We start from the raw sequence: 23,250 nt of genomic DNA on the forward strand, positions 1-23,250 counted from the left end.
TATTTGCACATGTTAAGATAAGAAATACAAATTTCTCGCATTGTTAATAAAGTTCTGCTCTATTTTGTCATTGTGTATATAATTCAAATACTCATTCCATAACATTAACTTTAAACTAATAATATGCGGTGCTTTTTAGAATTCAATACGTTTTTCCGAACTACCATTGAGATTTACACACTTATTTCACGTTATTTCCGCCACGCCTCAGGAAATTGTTGCTGGCAATGCTCTTCTCAATAATCAAATTAATATCAGACACACAGCCTGTTAGACAGTCGTAGATGTGCAGCAGGCAACGTGCATCAATAGCTATAAATAAGTAAAAAGAATTGATTCTTAATATGTTATTCTTTGGCTTAGGAAGTGATTTTAAATTTCAAACATTGACATAGAATAAAGGTTTTAATAACATTTGTAACATAACACGCAGCATTGTACCTAACAGACGTAATCGATATCGATCGATATCGATGATGCGATCGTTACGAATAGAGGAGCCGATGTGTTTAAACTATACAATTTCATTTTGTCTGCTACAATTATTAATCATTGGTAAGCATATTTGTTTAAGAGCATGTCTTGACTATTCTTATTGTAATATTGAAGAGTTCATTTTACTCACCTGCATATAGAATCTGTTCGCGTCGCAGCGGTCGATTTGCCCAATTGGAGCACTGATTGGCTTTGTTTAGCTTTTTGCCCAGACAAAGCATGGTTAAATCTGTGAGTGCATCGCCGGCACGATTTAGATTGCCAAAGGGCAACTCAATGCCATGGCGCTGTTTTTTCAGCTCCAGCCAAACAGTGCGCAGATCGAGATAATGGTGCGGCATGTGGAGACGCAGCTGCAGTGGCAGCGAACGTTGCAGCACCGACAGATCGTTGAGCATGGAGAAGCCCACCTTGAGAATGTTCACATTGTTGAAGACAGTGGCGCCGAGGGCACGCCAGTGATCTTCGTGTAGCGCCTGGTTGGCCAGGCAATCGATGAGGTACACATTGTGCGTGGTAGCAATCTGTAGCAGACAGAGCTGATTCTGTACGCAGACGTTCTGCATCCACTCCGCGTCCATGTAGATGATCTGCTCACGCTGTAGATGCTGCAGCATATGCTCGAATATCGGCGCTGTATCTACAATGATGAGGCATTTATCCGGCAGATCCATGCTCAGGTACACTTCAGACGTTGTCTCTTGGATTTGCTCCATGGATTTTTGATGTCGCTGTTGCTGTTGTTGCTGCTGCGGTTGTTGCTGTTTGTTTTGTGAAATTAGGGATTTGATTTCGTGCGGACAATCCTGAGGAAGCAGCTTGAACTCATTGTGCCAATAGACGGCCTCCGATGCATTCGGACTGAGCACAGTTGCCGCCGCCAGATAGCTGACAAAGTCCACCTGTAGTGCATAGTCATAAGCATGGACGCTCACCAACTCTCGGAAGCTGGCCAGATTGATGCGCGACTTTTCGTATTCGCGGTACAGGTAATGTAAGTAGCTGCAGGTCTTTGTGAATTTGTAGTTAGGCGTAATAGAGTCATCGAATTCGTATTTCTTGGCTAGGCGTGCCACGATCTTTGAGACGGGGCGATAGCTTAGCACATGATGCGACACCTTCAGATTCTTGTAGCCACTACAAAAAACAAAGCAGATTAAATATCATACGCTAAATAAATACAAGTCTGACCACCTTAGGATATTTTCACATAGCTCAATCACGGATTTCTCCTTGTGCAGCAGCGAGTCGAGAAACTTGACGAATGGCAGACGTTGATGGGTCGCCTGTTCCAGGTACTCTTCGGCCAACGGCAGCTTTTCCTGCGCAATCAGCGGAAAGGCCAATTCCATCATATCAAATTGATGCGTTAACTGCAAATTGATTGTCCACTGGGCGACCTCCTTGTAGAAACCGCTGTCGAGCATCTCGCGCAGCTTGGGCACCAGCAATTCGCGTATTTGATGGATGCGATATGCCTGCACCATGGCATTATTTAGCGATTGTAGTCCAGTTGTCTTCACAAAGTGAAAGGCAATCATGCTTGTGTTGTCATCGCAATGATCACTCAACTGGGGCTTATCCGATTGCAGTTGGCACACCGTGTCCAGCACAAAGTGCGACAGACTCTTGTTCTTCACATTGCTGCTGTCGGGACAGTTTGCGAATAGTTTGAGGGCCATTAGCATGGGATTTTGGTGGCGCATCAGTGCATTGATTAGATCCTGTCTCATGTAAGGTGATGATTTGCACTTGCTGTGCATGTTCCACTTTTCGCGGAATACAGTGAAGAATAACTGCGATTCGGAGTCCAGTGTGGCGTCGAAATCACCATTTATGCCAGCACCTATTGGGAAAGATTTTGCATTATATTTATAATGATCATCATTTCAGAGTTTTATTCGATGATCTATGTAAAATAAAAACTATTTTATTCAGCTTTTTTTTTGTTTCATACCTGTTGTAATATCTTCGAGACGTTTGATTTTCATGTTGGCCAGCATGTAATCGAGTTCTTCGTCGTCGGACTCAAAGCCAGCCGGTATAGCGTTGTAGGTTTTAGCCATATTTATTTATTTGTGGGAGCAGAGCCCCACACACAATCGCCAAATATAAGAGCACTTGCAAAATTGATAACTAAATTTCATACGCGGTGTAAAAACATATGTTTTTGGCATCTACGAAACTTTACAGTTTTGTGTACTGTTAATAACAGTGGACACTATTCAGTAAAACTGCTCAGTAGCTGGTTTTGTCAGTGAACAATTCGCTTGACGCTTTTAAAGATAAAAGTGAATGCCAAATGCTTCAAATTACTTGCACCGATGATTTAGCAAGGACAACCTAATAAGTTAGCTTAAGAATTTTAGTGAAATTTAAACTTAACAGATGTTAACTTAGCATAGATTACTCCTATATTTATTTAGATATCGATAGGTGTATATTAATAATATCGATATTTGTTTCTTAATAATTTATATTGAACTAGCGAACTTTATCTGAAAAGTTGCACACGCCGTTAATATTTAAAATGCTTAATTTTTGTATTTAGAATTGTTAATACAAATATTAAGAATGGATTTTTTCACTCATTATTAACAGTCATGCCCTTGCATTAATAATTTAGTTTCTTGAATTAATCGTATTTTAATGATTTAATTGGTTTATTATTTACCCATTTTAATGACTGACAATTATCATAACGTATGGCGAATATATGTCAAGTCGTAAAAGCATCTATCGCAATTCAATTAACTTAACCCTACTACAAATGATTCATTGAATTTTTCTATGAGTTCAAGCTAGTCGTTATGTAAGCTTGAATTCATTACATAAGAAAGCTATTAATATAAAATAGTTATATTATAAAATGCGATTAATATAATATTGTAAATTACGGTTGCAGTTCCAGTTCTAGTTCTATTTATGGACAAGACCGATGGTAGCACGTGTAGACAACCAACACTGGCTTGTCAAGATTTATGGGCTTAAGTGACAACATGACATGTACATATAACACCAACAACAACAACAATGCTGACCTCAGAGTTTGCAAAATTAGCATGCGGCAATATCAAGATTAAAAATAAGGCAAACATTTGCTATAAATTGTACAAGTTGCAATCAAGGTTAACTGGCCCTGCTCTAATTTAGCTTAGATAACTCTCTCTCTCTCTCTCTCTCTCTCTATCAAATATATACTATTTAGTTGGCAACAAGTTAGCTGAAGGTGTATAAATAACGGTATTAAGCTAGTGTTTAACAACGTTGCATATGCTATCTGCTAAACTATAATTCCAATTGATTAATTGATCTTGGTAAAGCAAGATTGCAAATCTTGAATTTACAAGATTTTATACTCTAGACAAAACTTGGCTTAAGATTGTTCAATCGATTAACAATATAGATCAGATCTTTGATAGTAAAAAAGCTCAGTAATTTTATTTAATTCAATCGATTTATGCTGACCAGCTTCCCTTAAATATATATTATACATATATATGTGTATATATTAAAAACGAGATTTTGATTTTAAACATGTTTTATTTAGAAACAATTTTTTATATGACAACAGTGAGGGTGTGTTTGTGTGTGAGAATTTCATTTGGTTAACAGATCGATAGGAATAGATAGATATATTCATAAAGTAGACCAGAATAAGTAGAGAATAGGAAAACCGTTAGGCAGTTACCTAAAGGTGAGAGCGGCTGCTGATTAGAAACGAAGATTGTGACTTAGATTGGCGGCAGTAAGTTGTGTGATATGGGGGAAAGTGGGAAAACCATTCGGGAAATAGAAATAAACAAAGGAATGCATAACTTAAAAATTAGCGTGAACTAAAAACAAATCGATGGCAAGGTCGAAGGCAGGTCTGGTGTTGTTGTAATCCAAATTGTAGCTCCATTGGCTCGTGCTTACAAGGTGCCTGGTGCTGGCTGCAGATTGACGGAGGCGGCGCTCTGAATATGTCCTGGCAGTGGAGCGACATGGACTGCACCCCGGGTCTTCGCCACATACGAGGCAGGTGCAGCGGCGACGGCAATAACAGCCGGTGCTGGGGCTGCAGCCACAACAATGGGAGAGGCATGCGCGATTGCTGGCGCGGATTGGATGAGCACAGGTCCAGCTGGAGAGATAGCAACGGGCACGGCAGCGGGCACAGCGGAGGCGTGCACGGCTACGGAGCCGGCAACAGCGGGTGCACTGAGCACCAAGGGTCCATGAACACCAGCGATCAGTGGCACCACTGAACTGTTGACGCCCCAGGCAAGTGCGAACAAGACTACGACAACTGCGAACTGGAATACAGAAAGGAAGAGGATGGTGGCTTAAGTCTCAGCTCCTTGCTGGCTATCCTCAGCTCTCATTCTCTCTCACCTTCATGTTAGCTTCTGTGAACTGTGCGACGATTGAAACGTTACTAATTGACATCTGTCCCGGTTGGTTGGGTTTTTATAGTGCCAACAGTACGGAGACAAATTCTGGTTCGATTCATGATTCTAGCCCATGCCAAATCCAGTTCTCAGACAATGCTTGCAGCTAATGCGGAAACTGATACAGATACATATGTGGACCCGCCCCTCCCGTCCCCTTGACCTTCGATTGACCACGGCCTACAGACGTAGTGCTTTGAGCCATTGGCAAGACAATTGGCCAAAGCAGTTGACAAGCACCAATGTATAAACGCCACCACAAACGACAAACACCCCGATTTGATTCGGTCAATCAATTCAAACACACATGTGCGAGTTTGCACTCGTAATACATACCTACCAATTGAACCACATACACACTCACACACACCCAAGCAACAATCACAACAGCAGTTCAACACAATTGTTACATGTGGCCAGAAAGATTTCATCAGCATTTTTTCAATGTGTTTGCGCTGAAGCTAAGATTTTGCCAACTCAACGGTTTAGTTAAACTGCCATTAAGCTACACTCAAAAAAAGCTCTTGTTTTGAGAACTAATTTCTAATATAAGAAAACATTTTTATGAATATTAGAAAGGCTTGTCCTAAATCAGCAATACCCAAAATATGGTGTTTTCCCTATATATTTTGTAGATAAATGTTCAATTATTCAGAAATGCATCACTAAAAAAACCCAGATTTAACAAAAAAATTCTTTCTGAAATTAAAAAAATTACAATGAAATTTGCATTCTTGAATGCTATATACAACTGTTCTGCTGCATGGTCTCGAGTTCGAGTCTCTATAGAATCGTAAGTTTTTACAAACTAAGTTATATAAGAATAAGAATTCTTCTATGTATACGAGTACACATAGAAAACAACACCCTGGAAGTTAGACATATTTTTCTCAATTTTAAAAAAATCCACACTGAAATTAAGAAATTCAAACCCTGGTTTTTTCAAACCTTCAATTCTATAAATTTACTTTCTGAATGAGAAGGCAAAGTATGGTGAATTTCTAAAATGCAGGGCGATTTTTTTATGAGTGTAATAAATAGCTAATAAAATATTCTCGGATTTGGATTTGAATGGAAAGACTTGAACGCACTTAAGAAAGAATGCTGGCTGATCTAATGGAAAGATAACTTAATCTGTAGAATATATTTGCATAATATTGATAAAAAAAAAGTTATGGCATATAACGGTTTGGGATAAATATTTATGGTATTTGCTTGATTAGATGAGGAAAAACAATGTTACCTTTAAGAAAGTTGTCAAAACGAAATCTTACGTTAAGATTGAAAAAATACAATTAAAGCATTATATAAATACAATATAAAGCTAAACTTTTTTATCACAACTTTGTGTAGACTTCGTGAGGAGGCTTAGATTAGAAAAACCGAAAATGGCGCGTCTGGTCTTCACCGAAAAGGATCAAAATGCATATGATCCCAAAAAGTATCGGGTATGTGAAATGTTTTATATAATTAAAATGGTTGAAATTAGTAATGAGAGTATCTATCGTCACCCAGGTGGTCCACAAGAATCACTGGCGTCAGGTGAGTTTGCGTTTGGCACCCACGCAAAAGAAATGGTGGGAGGATCCCGATGTAGTTGTTGCGTAAGTATTCAATATATATATATATTTATATACATATATATATTATATTATTACAATATTATATGTGGGCTGCGTTTGGCACGAACTGGCGCTAATGCAAATTTCATTCAATTAAAATTCCATTCGTTCAACAATATATTATTATTTGCCATATGATAGCTTTGAAATTATGACCACGCCGCACCTAGAATTATATATGCCAAGTGTAATTAAAGTTGGGAATGTGCAAGAAATATGCATGGGTCATTGCATCAGTTCATTGAATAGTCTTGAAGCAAACATTTGTTTTTCATAATATCTTCAATTTCGTGAAGTGAGAGAAAGCTTGAGTATAGGCCATAACGATATATATGCCACACAAGTCACGCGATGCTAACGAAGCGTTTAGATTGATGGCAAAAGTTACCCGAAGGTAGCGCAGCCCTTTGGACAGCCTGCCAGCAAAAGTTTGCCAAGTAATTGGCTGGATAGTCTTTACTTCAGATACATATATATATATATCGTATTGTGTTGTATGTGGACAATCTAAAGTGTTATTGTGGTGTTCATATAAAGGTTGGGATTAGAGTTGATGCACCCAACTAATGCACCTCTTAAAGAGCTATTTAATATTACAAAAGTAAACGAAAAGTTATAAAACTATTGTGTTCAACTTGCAGATACCCTTTAGGGTTAAATTATATAAAATCGAGCGAAATCGTGAGAGCCAATGAGGGGTATAGAAGGCATAAAACCCAATATTGACCATTATTCTTATAAATATTTCAAAAAGAGAGCGAAGTGAGGGAAAAAGTGCAAAGCAGTCTAAACTATAATAACATACAAATCTGTAAGTCTCACTTGCATTCACGAAAATCGCTTAGAATGGTGTTTTTTTTATGAAAGGTCTTTCTTCAGTGGTTATAAAATGCTTTGCTCCTTGTAGTTTTCAGTTTTCTCTAATAAGGTTTTATTTTAGTAGCCGAAGAGCAAAACAAAAATGAAATTGTTATTGTGGTAGCACAAGCTGTACAGTTTGGGTGCAACTCTCTTAGCTCTGATCCCGTTCCTTCTAATATGGCTACAACAACAGAGAGCACAATATACATTTTTTGATCTTGATACTGCTATTGTTCTTGTAAATGACAAAAAAGACCAGAGTGAATTTATTTCAGTAATCTGGTTTTGGCTCTGCTATTGCTTTGTAGCAGTAGCAGAACAGTATTTCTATTGCCTTTGCTGCTATGGAGTATTGCTTTATTTTAAAATGAAATTTTATGTCTTAGTACTTTTTTTTTTTATATAAATAACAAATAACTAAAATAACATCGAAATCAGGAAACCTGAATTGAATTCATGAAAATAGAAGAAATCTGTTTATTTTTTATTAAAATGCTTTTTCTTTAATTTGCAATGTACAAATAATAAAACAAAATTAATCTACATATGGTTTAAAAACCACATACTTTTATTTTTTTAGTATTAACGTATATGAAAATATTTTAAATATTCCAATATTTACATCATTGAGAAAACTGTCATTAGGCTAAAACTTACATTTCTATTTATCGAGGTTAAAGACAACTTTACCTCTATGCTGGCACAGTGCCTGAGCGTACTAAATGCCTATGCCGAGCTGTACCATTGAAATGTCGGTACAATGGGGTTGCTTGGTTGCTAGAGGTCTACCCACCATTAGGGGTCTTAGAAATCAAGGCTCCATTGAGCTGCGTAGCCGCATTGCTATCGCTACTAATGGCGATAAATGAAGTTCGGGTTGGGTGCAGACGGCTGCGGGGTTGTGGTTGGGAGGGAATAAGTGTAGCTTTTGAACACTTTGCGTGTTCAATAAAAAGGGAAATCAAAATCAAAAGCGGAAATGGTGTCAGTACCGAGTACGGGACAAAAGAAAGTACTTAAGCGGCGCGTCACTCAATCAGAATGATATTATTTTTAATGGTGCTGAATTGAATAGGTGCCCCCCCGCCCTTCCCCTACACCCAAACACCTCAAATACCACTAAGCCCTCTCTACATATATGGCAACCGTAAACACGATACGCGCCACGCAACTGCAAATTGGAAGAGTGGCTCATCCCTTTACTTTTTTTGCTATTTTTTTAATATTTTTTTTTGGGTAACTTGACTAAGACTCCGACCGGTTTGCAGCTGGCTACGGTCTCAAATGAAGTTTGGCCGTCAGCGGCGTCGCACGCGAGAGTGTCTTCCACCTGACCCCGAAAGCAGGCCTGAAAGTTTTTTAAACGAAACTTAATTACATTTCAATTTACGCTCGCCAAAAAGTAGCAATAACAACAACAACAACAACAACAACTGACATGTGGACGTGAACTCGCTAACCGTAGCCAACAGTGTTGCCAGCATTTGTAGCCAACAATTTTTTTAAGACTTGTTAGATATAAAGTCAAAATTTTGTAACTTCTCTGCACAAAAATTTTAGATTGAGCAAAAGATTTAAATACGATTTGTTTAGTAATCATTTTACATTCACTAAAGATTATCCAAAATTTAAAAGCAAAAAAAGGCTAGAAATGGATACACTTTTTTTAAGAATTGTTAGACATTCGTTCTGTCAATATATTTTAGATTGAAAAAAAGGCAATCATATTTAAATACGGTCTATATAATAATGAACCACTCTCAAAATCGTTTTAAATTCACAAATTTAGTTTCTTAGTTAAAGAAAGAGGAAATAGAAAAATGTAGAAAATCGACGAAAAGTTCGACGATAGTTCTCCAAAATATCCTTTTCTCAGTTCACTAAAAAAAAACGGACTACAAAATTTCAGATATATGCAGATTGGCTTGAAAACGACCCATATCGCAAAGTAAAAACTTGCTATTAAAAAGCCAAATCGGCAGCACTTTTACGCGACTTCAACTAGGTGCTGCTTTCCTGCTGTCTGCTGCGTGGCATAGGAAAACTGTTACAGTTATCCACATGCCACTCACAGCTGCTGCTGCTGCTTCTGCTTTTGCTGCCACTGCTGCTGCTGATGGCACTGTTGCGCGCTGCGACTCCGATGAATGGGCGCTGCCAGCGAATCCGGCGGGCGGAGGTTGTGCGACGGTTACGATGCTCCTGGCCCAGAGGATAGCACGCAACGATTGTTGGTCAGTCGACAACGAACCGCGCTACCGTTCAAACAAGATGAATGTGTGGCAAACTTTGGAGTATCTCTCCGGTTTGAGTTTACGCAAGCGTTACAACTATGAGGGATTTGCGGATACACAGCATCTAATACGGACTCTGACGCCATCGTGGCGCAGGGATAGCTACGCTGAGAGAACCAAAGCGGAGGCAGCCGCCAAAAGCAGTGGAGCTGGGAATGCAGCTGCCAAATATGAGGATCATCGCGTTACGAATAATGTTGCGGCTGTTGTTGCCACTGCAATAGCCACGCGTAGAGCCAGTGTTCTGTCCAATGATAATCTGGCCATGGGAGTGCAGGGTGCCAATTCCATTACGACGGCTGTAAGACGTAAGCGTCGCAGTCGCAATCGCCGGAGGCAACGAAATACACCCGAACAGGATGCAGAGTACGCCCTTACTTCAGATGATCTACAGGATCTGGTCAAGTGCACGTAAGAATAAAAGAATTATATAGTAAGCGATGTGGAGAATAACTTGGGAGAAGATTCTTTCTGAAGAAATTCACTTGTGAAATTTTTCAATTTCAAATGATTGTCAAAACAGAACAGGTTCTTTAAAAGCGTCGGCATTTAAATTGTAAAATACGATTTTTGGTTGGAGCTCATTTAAAAACTCCAAACAAATCATTAGTAATATCTTTTTGGTTTTGCAACTAGATTCCAGATTAATACAGTTTTTATTTATTAATGCAGTTTAATTTCGAAAAAATCGAATTTCGATATCAAAGTTAAAAATAAATCAGCCCTTCAATTTGGACTGATCCAAAAATTGATCTAATAATAAACCGTGAACAATCTCAAAACTAGCTGATAAGTAAAGTTTAGCGATAGCAAGTGCAAAGTAACTTGACTTGCTTGCAGTGTACATCGTTATTCGAGAGCTTTCTAAAGCTTAGCAACTACACAAACCAGCAAAGTGCGAGCTTTCTAAACTGCTACCAGACACTTATAAGAAAATTAAAAAATTCATAAGAAGAATGAAATATGCATTTTTAAAGAAAAGATTTTTCACACCAAATGCACCTTCAACTTATGGTGAACCACATCCGAAATGACCCTGCGCACAGCTCAGTGAACCGTCAAGGCGGTTCTCAAAGCAGCCGGGAGCAGTGCTTCACAAAACAAACACAATCTCGAGGAGAGGAAGCTGCATATTATTGCCACAGAGGAATTGATAAAATGCCGCAAGGCATTGTATAACAAAATGAACAAGAAAACATAGAATTTTAAATTTCAAAGTATCTGAACGGCAAAGACAGTCTATTTGTATTTGAAGTTGACTAGCTGATACATTACATAAATTTTAAAGATATACTTTGATATGACTGTGAAATACTTTGTGAGCAGTACAGAAGAATTTCTTGGATTAGGTGTTTTCTTGAACTCTCTGAAGCAAATACAAAAATGTCCGGCTTATACGAATATGGCAATATAGATGAGTCTTCTCATTATTATTTTGTCTGCAATTATACCCTGTTGGCAATTCAATTATACCCTTTCAACCTTCACAAACAGTGCATTGAATTTGATATTGCTGTGGCTTTCAAGGTGCCAACGGACACGTTTGCCCAATGGAAATGCAACTTTGTGGCCACAAGCTATTTGTTCGGTGTCTGAGGCTGTAATTTAAGCAGGCAGTTGCCATTCTTAAAGTTTAAGAAAAAAAAAACCAACAAAAAAAGAGACAGTTGCAGCACGATAGATTGCCACACGAAAAATATATATTGGCAACGGTAAAAGGCCCCTCACTTCCCCCGGGTATAAACCTTCGACAGTGGCCAACAAGTTTGCATGGCGAACGGAAAGTGTTTGCTCAATTTCTGCGCTCAATGTCGATTAGAGGGAATTATTGTATGACTGACTGGCATGAAACCTGGCCATAAAGTCAAATTGTTATCTGGTTTCAGCGCACGGGCCGTCACAGTTCCACAGCCGTAATGTGAAACTCTTTGCGGCAGGGGCTCGTAATAAAGAGCCACATATGATACATTTCGATAAAATACGGCGATGACAGTCATAAAATCTGGCAGAAAGTAAATGAAAGTCGAGAAACTGCAAATACTATTTCGTACTGCAACGTTTGCCATAGACGAACGATTATAAAAATAGAGTTGTCACCTAAAAAGCCTTCAAGCATTGCCACGTCATGCACTGCCGAAAAGAACTTAAATATTGCATATCTAGTAATAGTTGCCTATTTTGTTTTGATCGTCGTTTAACTCTGATCTATGCTTTTATCCCTGAATCAGCAGAGTTGCACGACGCACTTCCATACATGGTCCTTGATATCGATTAACGCGGTTGCTTAACATAATTATGTTAATTATGTTATGTAAGTAAATACAACTAATGTAATTAACATTATGACGGTTATATTGCAATGATCTATGCTTTTTAGTAAAAACTAGTATTGCTATAGTACTGCTATACATATGTAAAGTTAAGAGAGTGAAAAATATAATATTATCATTGCTTGTTTTGCAATTAATATTTTTTTTATTGGACTGGGTATATGTTGTATGTGAAATCTCTCTCTCATTAGGGCTTAGTCTCTTCTTAAGCTTACAATCATTTTACTTACAATGATCTCACCATTTCTTATGTGGTTTTTTCTCTCTTAAGAGCATTTGATTCTTTCATTGTATTCTCCGAAAGTGTACTTGAAGCTGTTCTTAAAAATAAATGAATACAAATCGGAAATGAGAACTTTTTGTAACATAATGTGAAGAGTAAGTTGAACAATTGTTTCTATTGTGTTGTCTTTGACAGCCGGTAAGTGTTTTTGGTACAGTGTAATATGCGAACTTGTTGACATAGAACGTTGTGTGTTTGTCATAATATTGACATTGGTGTCATGTCATTAAGGCAAACATTAAACGCTTAGCTCAACATGCGATGCCAAAGAGAATAATACGCCCACTTGGCCAATGCGAGAGCTGGAAGAGCTCTTGCCTCGACTTGGGCTCCGTATCAGGCATTATGCAACACGACACGGTTAAAATGTATCGCAGGCCAAACTCGACCCTTCTGTTGCCATATGTGTTGTGCAAAGGTGTGTTTCTGTGTGTGTTTTAGCTTCAAAAAAGAAAGCGAACCCGAAACAAAACAAGAATCCCCCGCATTCACATTCGACAGTCGCCGCTGGCGGTTGCAAGTGCCGCAAGTCGTTGATATTAATGCCGCGCGCTGCAAGCAACAACTTGATCTCCTTCGTTTATTCTAATAGCCTGATAGTCGACATATGCCAAATTATGGGCAATACAAAATGGCCAGCAGCCGCAGCAGCACCTCGAGGCGTCTTAAATCCAAAAATGCTGCACCTCTGGAAATTGAAGACGATTTTCTGTTCGATTTTGTGCAGTGCACACTGGAGCCGCTCGAGAGGTAAATTCTGGGAAATTATTTTGCAGATTGTATGTAAGAAATTTTGCCGATTATATATAAGATATATATGCAACTATATAATTGCATTGGCAAATTACCGACACTTATTGCCCTTTCACTACGTGTTGCAATTATCAATTTTAATGCGCTGCAAACGAGTTGGGGCAAAGACATTAATGTCAAGTGCTCGGAAATTTATGCACGTCTCTCGCATTAATTAACGTTGCATATTTCTAGGCGCTCCACCAGCAGCTCTCTCTCTGTCTTTCTCTCCCCGCCAGCTGCCAGTGTCACTTTTATGGCAGTTCGACTTCGTTTTTCAATTAGGCGCTGCAGTAGAAAAGGACTTCCGTTTTCTTTCCCCTCGATTGTTCCTCAGTAAACTAATATTGTTTGTCATATAGTTAGAGGAAGAGAGAGAAAGAGATAGAGAGATAGACAGAGAGAGAAAGAGAGCGTGCTAATTAAGTCACATTTTGAATATAAATAAGATAGTTTCTGCAGAGAAAATGTGTTTAATTAATAATAAATAGGAAGAAATAAATCGATTAAATCATATATAAAACAAAGGAATATAATATTTTAAAAAAATGGTTAACGTAACGGCAACTTTTTTGTTGTATTTAAAGTTTAGTTGATCGTTGGGAGTTAATAACATCTAAATCGATTAAAGAATAAATAGTCAAGTCGAAGGACCACAGCATTTGTTTAAGTTAGGTATTAGCTACATTCAAAAATATTTTGAGAGATATTATAAGAGAAGAGTTCATCATAGTATATTATAAGAGAAGAGTTCATCATGTATTACGACGATTCCTATTTCTTTCACATTCACCTACAAAATACTTTAATCACATTTCACTATTTTAAGCTTTCCCAGAATCTTCAAATGATTGGTGACAGAAATTTGAGGTTCTACCTTATAAGTTACTTTGCTTAAGAGGTAAATACTTGAGTATGTAAGTGAATAATGACATATATAATCCGAATCGAAGCAGATAGAACAAAGTCGCGTTTATTTGAGACAGCAACAATGTTTTGGGCTTTGATGTCTTAACCCCAACGACACTTTCAATTCGAAACGACATTCAAATTGTGTTCGTGTACTTCAAAGTCATCAAAGTTCAATTCAATCAATTTTCAATATGTGTGTGATAGCCAAAGAAAGCTGTTAGCCAAGTTAAGTGTTGTCTGCGTGGTCGAGACCGTGTTTCGATTGATTGTCGAGTGGTACGCCAGCATTGGCATTGATAATGAAATTCCAAACGTAGGTGTATCAATAAGTCAGCCCACATGCATAAATTATACCCTTCCAGGGCAATCAGTCATGTCATGTGTTGTGTTTGTTGTTCGAAACTGCACTAAATAATTGCAGTAAACGATGAAGGAAAAATCGAAACGAAACGAAACGAATCAAAAAACAATGAATTTGAATGGCAAGGAAACGGAAACATTTCTATGATAGTCAAATTTCCTGCATTGCCTGAGTTGGGGATGTCAGCAATCTTTTTATTACCGCCTTCGCTCCGTGACATTTGAGCATTGACTGCATCCGTTCCTGTGCCTGTCAAGCACGCACAGGCGGGCCATGATTTATAAATGCGCTCCAGCTCCGGGTTATTACTCGAACATACCACACACTCTATATGCGATTTTAATGCCTTGTGACATGTGGGGGTAGAGGTCATACTCGTTTTGTTCATGTGGGACGATTGCGATTGGATGCCAAGCAACGCGGCTAAAGGCTGTGAAAATGCCAACTAACATTTCTGCTAAGTATCTATTAAATAAACAAGGTTTAGGTCGCTAAAATAATAATTATGGCGGTCTAGAAACTTGTGGTTTTTATAGTTGGTGCTATTAAATATATTTTTTTATTTTCCATGTGATAAATGCCGACTGTTGGAACTGGATTTTTTTATTTGTGTATTATGGTGGGCTATGCAGATCTAGTTGTGATTTTTATACTTACGGCTTTTATATACTTTTTTTACTTCCCATAAGAAAAAATATATCATTTCCCCACAATTTCAATAAATACCGTACTGCAATAATTATTTATGGCTTTTGTAGACTATCTTCTAATATTTTTTATACTTTTTTTTTATTTTAATGGCATAAAGCATTCAATTCACTATAAGAAAATATTAACAATAAATATTGTAATATTAGCGATTACTGAAATTGAAAGTTTTTTTTATATTTTCTTTATTTGTATGTTGTGTTGTTATAATTTTAATTATGGCGTATTGCGTAGATAAACCTCTGATTTTTATAGTTACTACTATAATATATATATTTTTTTAAATTTTAATGGAATAAAACATTTAATTCACCCATTAGGAAATAGTAAAAAAATGGCAACTTATTATTGACTGTGAAAACTTAGCTTCTTAAACTTTATTTGATTATAAATTAAATAAATAATACCTGTTTATTAAAAATTTTAACGGTTAATTGTTAATCTTATATTTTTTATTTTATTAAATATTTTAATTTTATTTTATTTTGGATAAATCATTCAAGATTTATCTATAAGGAAATACCTTTGGCTCCCTAATATTAGCGACCGTTGAACTTGCTTTTCATTTGTCTTATATTCGTTTGCTTGTTGCTGATGTTAATCATTTTCAAACAACAATTTATCAAATTTGAAATTCATGTCAGAACAAGTATAAGCATTTATATAATTCAAATGCAAATTTCCTTTTCTCTAGAATTAAAAGTGCATTTAACTTTGGTTCCAATCGCATTAAATTTAATGGCAGCCACAAATCGTTTAACAACAAACTTTTTATTTTGCTCGCTCAGCACCAAAACCAAAAAGTGAAACCACAGTCAAAATCAGAATCAGAGAAATATCCCGTTAGTCAGGCAATGTTGTGGCCTGTGATTATTGTCAGTCATTCAGTCAGGCCATATCATTCAAGTCATTTAGCATTATTTCGCCACAAAGTTGGCCCTGTTTACTATTTCCCCGAATGGCCCATCCCCGCCTGCTGTCAGCTTAAATTTGGCTTCGTGCAGCAAGTGACACAAAAGTCGGCGGCGTGGTAAATACTCGTATTTATGTGCGCCATGTTGCAAATATGCTTATGCGGAAAAAAGGCAAACCGAATTTCGCAGATAAACCCATGATAATACATTACTAATTGCCACCCGCAGTTTCCTCGAGCACAGCAACAATAAAAGTATATAGTAAGTTTCGAAGAAATATACTTGCACACTCAACAAATCAAATGTTAAGCACAGAGCAAGCATATCATGTCTGGCTCCATTTAAAGATATATGGTATCTACTACTATATATCGCATGTATGAGCCCAATATGTTTTTCCAAATAAAAATTGTGGAGCACACATCAAATGGAGCTCTGTCAAATATGTATAACATATGATAGTTGCAAACGACTGTCTGTTGAAAAGCTTGGTAAATATATTTGACTGAGACTAAGACGACCTAGGATATAATATATATTTACCTATAAACATACCGCTCCCACACAGTTCCATTTCCCCGCTGCATGTCTAAAATTACGCTCAATTGTTGGATGTTTTTCTATTGTTCCAAAAGCACCAAAAGTGATATAAAAAAATAAAGTACAAAAATGGGGCAAAAGTTCAAGTCAACTTTTTAAATACACTATACAAATTGTTACAGAATTGCTATAATAAGAATATGAAATAGTATTCTCTTAAATATATTGTGGTTTCTCCAATTTTTAATATTTTTAACTTAGGTTAGAAAAATTAAAAAACTTTTTTTATCTTCTGTTACTACTATTTTAAAATATATTTAACTTTTTCTTTTTTTTTTTTGTGACCTCTTTTAATAAAATAATAAAGTCCCTATGTGATTCGAAATTTAATGGAGTAAAAAATACATATTTTAATATATTTAAGTTAGTTTAGATAAACTCGAAAGTATCTTTCAAATTCTGACATTAAAATTTGTCTGTATTTAAATTAGTTTAAATAAAGTCTTTGGTTAGGGTATTCCCCCGTCTACAGACAGAAATACTTGGACAAATTTGCACATTTAGATGGTGGCACGGAGTGGGTGTTCTTCTTGTCCTTGTGTGCTCGTCGCTTTCGGGTGTTTGGCAACCAAAAACAAAATAGCAAAAAGCAAAGGCAAAAGCCATAAGCCATCAGGCAGTAAAGTCAGTAAAGGCAAGGAACTAGAAGCTCTATAGAAACCAAATATGTGGCCGACCTCATTCGTTACCAACAGTTACAAGCGCGAAAGCGCCATTCGCGGTGTGTTCGTGACCCTTGTGGAAAAAAAGCTAAATAAAATGAATTAAATATTTTATGGATATTAACTATAAGCCAACAACGCAAAGTAATTAAAAAGGCAACCAAATGCGACTAAATTATTGTGTCACATTTTGGGCGCACTGATTAACCGGAGTGTTTTATTAACTTGGCCCACAGCTTCAATTTGCCGCGCATCAGCGCCCGCCTGGAGCGATTGATGGGCACCAATGTGGTCAAGCTAACGGACCGCGCTTACATGAAGGAACTGCGCGAACGCATCGACGAGGATTACCGCAAGCAGCTGCTCGCCCGTATTCGGGCCCGTGAGGTAAGTGTTCAAAAAGATGGCTTAGTCACATAAAAAAAAAAAAAACGGATGGACCACAAACAAATGTGGCCAATTTGTAAGTCGTCTAATTGAATTTTACGAGAACTTCTCGAAAATTGTCACGTAGGCGTCAGTTTTTTTTTTTGTGGTTGCGATTACTTTTGAAAAAGGTTTTCGTATACAATTCTCATCAACTGACAAATGAAAAAAATGAACAGAAAGTAAGAGAATAATCTGCTCGAGTGACGAACAAGTAGATACCCTGTATATACATTCATTTGTGCACCCATTCTAAAACTCGAAAATTACACTGAAAACTAGAAAGTTTTCTGGATTTTACAATATTTTTCTAAACATAAGAAAAAAAATTTCTAGAAAAGCTTGCCCTAAATTGACACTATCAAAAACATGATGATCTTTTCCCATTATTAGAATTATTTTCTTTTATTAAGAAATGCAATTCTAAAATGTTGAAATGTAATCCTTATTTTTAGGATAATTTCTTTCTAAAATTCGGAAACAAATAATGAAATTTACTGGCTAGGCTATTATATTAGAGCTTACCTGTTGTCCGCTTAAGAAATCGAGTATCTCAGTGGGAGTCAATCAACTCGTAGACCAAGATTAAATCGCCGTAAAATCTTAATTAATTTTCAAATAAATTAATTGACTTTTATAAGCTATATACAATTTTTGTATTGAAATTTTACTGTAGTTAAATCTTAAAATATAAACATTTAACCACAAATGAAAGCAATAAAAAAGGTAACACAAGAATTCTTCTTTGTACCCTGTTTTTTTTTACTTTTACTTTGTGAATAATAAGTTGAGGAAACCCTTGGTGCCGAAAGTCAACCCAATTTATAAAATTCAGTCAGATTTATTTCTGAGTGCAGATTCTATGAGATATTAGACAGAAATAATCTAGACAAAATCGAAAATATATATATATATGTAAGGTCGTCGACTGGTACATATATTTATACAACTTTATTATTCACTTTCTCTTTATGCATATTTTAAATGAGTGCAGGGGAAACCAAAACAAAATGAACACCAAGCAAGATACGAAGGAATTGGCAGGAAAACTTTTCAATAACAAAAGTCGCGCCTACTGTGAATTTTCTGGTTCTCCTTCGTCATCAACTTAGTCTAGTTTTTCTTATTTCTTCTTCTTCTGGTTGTTGTTTCTGCAGTGGCAAACAATTGAATTCAATGAGCTCTCGACATGAACAAATGGCAAATCCAAGCCGTCAAAATCATAAAAAATTAGACCATCGCGATAGGCACCAACGACTTGGCTTTATGTCACTGAGACATGCGAACAATATCAGCAAAAACAATAAAAGCAACAACTACAAATAGGTGTTGCCAACTGCAGTTCAAAAAGTGCTCCAAAAACCGGAAATGGCCACTTAGATTTTTGTCTATCTGTAGGCGTTGATATTGGATAACTATTTTTGTTTTTTGCGCAGTGCAGGCACATTTTTAGTAGGTGTCAAATAGAAAGTTTGGACGTATTTAAGATAACAGTGAAAGTGTAATAATTTGAATGCAAAATTGCAATATGCATATAATTGATGTCTTTTCTATAGTTAAAAGAGGTGGAGCGTGAGCGCATCTTGATTATTGAGGGCAAGTCGGATATAATACCCGATGAACTGGCTGACGATCCCATTTTTATGGTTAACAAGGATGCCAACACAGAGATACAAAAGGAGCGCTCCAAGGTACTATCTACTATCTATCTGGAGCAAGCTTGTGCCGAGCATAAAATAAATCAACACATTTACGCTTTTTATTAGCTGAAAACTAGCCGCGAAAAGAATGCAGAACGACTAAAGGTGCAGGGCGTGAAGTGGGAGAGGGAACGACTGCAGCATGCCGCCAAAGAGGCCGAGATGCTGGCCAAGAAGCACGAGCGCCATCGCCAACAGAAACTGCTTGTCGAACAGTACCGAGTCGAGGATGCGGAACGGGGCATGGACCTGCTGCGGTAAGTGAATAAAGCAACCCAATTCAAACCCAGTCAAATGAGATCTAATTAAAATTTATTAAAAAAAGCAAATATGAAAATAGTAAAAGCATCCTAAGGATACATTCTGTGGCCCTTAAAGCGCTTAATCCTTTAAAGAAAAATTCTTATAGTTTGAGTAACAAAAAAGTACTGATTAAATGCCCTACAAGGCATATTCATTTATAAGACTGCTATATTACAAAGCATTACAAGTTCAACACAAATCATATAGAGTAGACAGCTATAAAAATATTAACAGAAATGCAATTTAAAGTATTCGTTTTTGTAATCAAACTATGATTTCAATAATTACATGCTACTGTGTCTTAAATATTTTATAGCTTTGGTAGAGATATAATTAAAAGCAAATATAAATGTTGTTTAATGTTTTAATATCATATTCCGAGCCCATTTAAAATATTAATCTTTGTAAACAAAGAATGACTTAAAAGTTCACTACTCAAATCGAAATCCCTTTCAAAATACCGCCTACAGCATCGACAACGAGGATTGGCGCGAATGCGAACAGAATCTGAAGGAGTTCCTCGAGAATGAACGCTCGAAAATGAAGGAGCGTTCTCTGCGTGTGCCCATGCCATTCTCCTCCGATCCGCAGGATATACAGAACATAGTGCGGGCTCGGTAAGAGGACTTCATTTTTACTTAATATAAACCCATTTTAAATTCTCTTCTTCTTGTTAAGCCAAAAGTTCCGTGAAACGGAGCTACGCATACGTCACCAGCTAGAGGATGACAAGAAGGATGTGACTGCTCTGGTTGCCACAACCGATCTGCCATCCTTCGCCATGGATGAGACAGTGGGTGACACCATTGAACTGCAGCGCGAGGTGTCCCAAGAAGACTATCCGGGCGCCATACAAAGCAAATACATGGACGATGCCTCCGATATATCCGAGGAGTCTGTGAAGAGCGCTAGCCTAATCAGTCTCACTGTGGCCAAGGAGCAATATGCCGAAGTGCTCCAGGCCGAGATGGAGGACGAGTTTAATCGGGGACTGCTCATCTCCAAGCAGCAATACGATCAACTACGCTGCGAGGATGAGAAAATTGTCGCCCTGCGCAATGCCAAAGTAAGTCTCGAAAGTTTCTAATCAAATTATATACAATATTTGTTAAAAATATATAATATATGGTTTATTTCTCATCCAGAACATAATCGAGCTTTATGAGTTGGCGGAGCAGATAATCATGGGTGATCCGGTTGAGGAAGAGCCAAAGGAGGAGGAAAAGGAATCTGAACCGATTGAATACCACTCCGAGCCAGAGGAAGATTGAATAAAAAGCAGTTCGATTATTGTTCGTTGAATTTCGATCGATGGCCATCATCTTTTCCAACGATACAAAATTATTTCCGAAAAATCGATAAACATTTTCTAAGCGTAACATTTGCACAAATTGCGTACAATTTCGAAATTATAGTTAATACAAAAGCTAATATCGATAACGGGACTGTCGCCGTCAAAAAATCAAAACGATTACCTGTCAGTGAGTGTCAATGCATCAAGTTTAATTAAACCTGTAACGAGTTCAAGCTAATAAAACCCACATGCAAACACACACTCATCAAACTCCCATTACGTGGGAGTTTTGCAGTTTGCACAGGGGACGTCGTTAAGTAGACCACAAATATTTGCATTCCCATGCGCCATATGCGATAAGATCATTAGAGCAGCCACGGTTTTTTTTTTCTGAGTGTAGGGTGAATTTGATTTGTGGAATCAGACAGGTAACTAATCACCGTGTAATTAGCCGGGTTAATTTATTTATCTATTGCACGCCGGAAGTTTGGGGGCGCCCACTTGTGTAAATGACGACAATATATGTACATGAATCGCCCACAAGGTTTTGCTTGGGCGTTGAATACGAATCTGACCAACATATATATTTTTTAACTGCTTGAAAAACTACTGCAATCCGCAATTGAACGGTGCTCGAAAAGCGAAAAGTTAAAAATAGTCATATCTATTTGCTTTTGTCTAAAAATACGAATAAGATGTCGCCAGGACACGCCCCTTTCCCATTGCAACCCCACCAAGTCCAGGGGCAACACCTTAAACTTGAACTTTTGAATGTGTCTGTTATTGGTTTCCTTTAGAACACGATTGGGTATTGCTTGCCCCAGGCAACACGCTGGCCACTCTGCCAACCTTATTTGTTGTATTCCAGCCCCTAATCCCGCGCCATTGGATACCCTTCCTCTATACACTCAGAATATAAATCGTATTGAATTTCAGAAAATCGACTTAAATTAAATTAGAAAGTTTTTCTTGTTTTAAAAAATAATTTTTAAGTATACGAACATTTTGTAAAAATTATAAAGGTTTGGCCTTAATCCGATAAATATGGTGTTTGTTTATTTTTCTTATAAATATTTTCTATTATTAAGAAATAAATTTCTAAAATATAAAAATGCAACCGATTTTTTTTAGAAAAAATCATTTCTAAAATTCAGAAACAAGCAATGACATTTCATGACTCGGCTTCCTGTACAATAGGCCGAGTTACCAAAAGTCTGGCCAATTTCTAAAATTTAGAGCGACTTTTTTTTGAGTGTAGAGTCAAGAGACATGCAAATGATGTGCTTACTCACGCATTGCCTTCCACTTATTGACTTTAAAGTGTGGCTTGTGGCCACCAGCGGTGCTTCCCTGCTGCGCTGCAGATTATCTCTCAGAGGGACACTTCGTCCCCCGACCGCCCTTCTCCCATTTCAGTGTCTATCGTAGATTTGCATGGGCGTAATAAAACTTTACACACACAGACAGACTCTGTTTATTATTATGAGCATGGCAAACGATATTTTCCATCATTTTAGTGCCAATTTCTTATTGATAAGCATATGTAAAGTAGAGTATGTGTTTATTGAGGCTTGACTGGCTGGTTAAAGATAGCAGTTGAATTCTCGTTCATTTCCATTTCCAGTTTGGCATAGTCTGTTTTCGGTCTTGATTTGGAATCTAAAATAAAACTACATTAAAATCTAGAAAAATAACTTTTAGTTCGAATTCAAGCACAAAAATACTTTGTAATAATAGTTTATGTTTCGTGTTAAAATTTATTAACTGTATTATTATAATTTACCTTTCTAACTGCTGACAAAATTGTAATACCCCACGGAAGTGTATAAAAAATAGATATGATACTAACTGAAGCTAATTGCTGTGATTAATACGGCTGACAATGCTTGATATATGAGCGTAATGAAATATTATTTAGGACGACAGCTTTGTGATAAAACGAAACAAATAAATGTAAATCTGCGTTGAAATAAAGTTATGCATTGTACGATTGGCAAAAACAATAGACAGAGATAATTTTAAATGCAAAAAATCGCGTTCGCATTGCAAGGATTTCCGCGTCGTCATTTCTGCTGAGACAGTGGGACAACGACACCCACGCCTTAATATTCTAGGAAGTAAATAAAGCGTCAGCGCCTGAATATATATGCATAAAAGTATTGTTAACAATTACAGAACGAAAAACCATCCACATTCCACATCCCACTCACAATTGCGAGTCGTGCTGACTTGTTGCCTACTTAGTGGAGCTCAGTTATCT

General features: G+C 37.2%; 3 protein-coding genes across 3 annotated transcripts; 1 reads left to right on the top strand and 2 right to left on the bottom strand.

Annotated features, from left to right (window-relative positions):
- Positions 1-5: 5 nt before the first annotated feature.
- On the bottom strand, positions 6-2,691 carry LOC6566826 (exonuclease mut-7 homolog). Its single transcript, XM_001993145.2, has 4 exons — positions 2,453-2,691; positions 1,690-2,341; positions 626-1,632; positions 6-312 (listed from the first exon to the last, which is right to left on the bottom strand). The coding sequence occupies exons 1-4, from the start codon at positions 2,559-2,561 to the stop codon at positions 182-184; spliced, it is 1,899 nt and encodes a 632-aa protein (XP_001993181.1). The 5' UTR covers positions 2,562-2,691; the 3' UTR covers positions 6-181.
- Positions 2,692-4,103: 1,412 nt separating this feature from the next.
- Positions 4,104-4,948, bottom strand: LOC6566827 (adult cuticle protein 1). The gene is made up of 2 exons (XM_001993146.2): positions 4,873-4,948; positions 4,104-4,793 (listed from the first exon to the last, which is right to left on the bottom strand). Exons 1-2 carry the CDS (start codon positions 4,924-4,926, stop codon positions 4,410-4,412), a joined length of 438 nt encoding a protein of 145 aa, XP_001993182.2. The 5' UTR covers positions 4,927-4,948; the 3' UTR covers positions 4,104-4,409.
- A 1,304-nt stretch (positions 4,949-6,252) lies between these two features.
- LOC6566828 lies at positions 6,253-21,312 on the top strand. Its single transcript, XM_001993147.2, has 8 exons — positions 6,253-6,376; positions 6,444-6,532; positions 17,504-17,654; positions 19,250-19,384; positions 19,460-19,650; positions 20,167-20,313; positions 20,375-20,762; positions 20,842-21,312. The coding sequence occupies exons 1-8, from the start codon at positions 6,317-6,319 to the stop codon at positions 20,965-20,967; spliced, it is 1,287 nt and encodes a 428-aa protein (XP_001993183.1). The 5' UTR covers positions 6,253-6,316; the 3' UTR covers positions 20,968-21,312.
- Positions 21,313-23,250: the final 1,938 nt, after the last annotated feature.

The sequence above is a fragment of the Drosophila grimshawi genome, unplaced genomic scaffold, assembly GCF_018153295.1.
Source record: "Drosophila grimshawi isolate 15287-2541.00 unplaced genomic scaffold, ASM1815329v1 contig_1377, whole genome shotgun sequence".
NCBI classification, from domain to species: domain Eukaryota; kingdom Metazoa; phylum Arthropoda; class Insecta; order Diptera; family Drosophilidae; genus Drosophila; species Drosophila grimshawi.

Bases quoted from the DNA above. Each gene is read 5' to 3' on its own strand.
- LOC6566828 (XM_001993147.2), top strand. From the start codon at position 6,317: ATGGCGCGTCTGGTCTTCACCGAAAAGGATCAAAATGCATATGATCCC. The intron at 19,385-19,459 runs GTACTATCTACT...GCTTTTTATTAG, and splicing joins TACAAAAGGAGCGCTCCAAG to CTGAAAACTAGCCGCGAAAA. The intron at 20,314-20,374 runs GTAAGAGGACTT...CTTCTTGTTAAG, and splicing joins CAGAACATAGTGCGGGCTCG to CCAAAAGTTCCGTGAAACGG.
- LOC6566826 (XM_001993145.2), bottom strand. From the start codon at position 2,561: ATGGCTAAAACCTACAACGCTATACCGGCTGGCTTTGAGTCCGACGAC. The intron at 1,633-1,689 runs GTGGTCAGACTT...TGTTTTTTGTAG, and splicing joins CTATGTGAAAATATCCTAAG to TGGCTACAAGAATCTGAAGG. The intron at 313-625 runs GTGAGTAAAATG...ACTTATTTATAG, and splicing joins CGAACAGATTCTATATGCAG to CTATTGATGCACGTTGCCTG.
- LOC6566827 (XM_001993146.2), bottom strand. From the start codon at position 4,926: ATGTCAATTAGTAACGTTTCAATCGTCGCACAGTTCACAGAAGCTAAC. The intron at 4,794-4,872 runs GTGAGAGAGAAT...TCTGTATTCCAG, and splicing joins TCACAGAAGCTAACATGAAG to TTCGCAGTTGTCGTAGTCTT.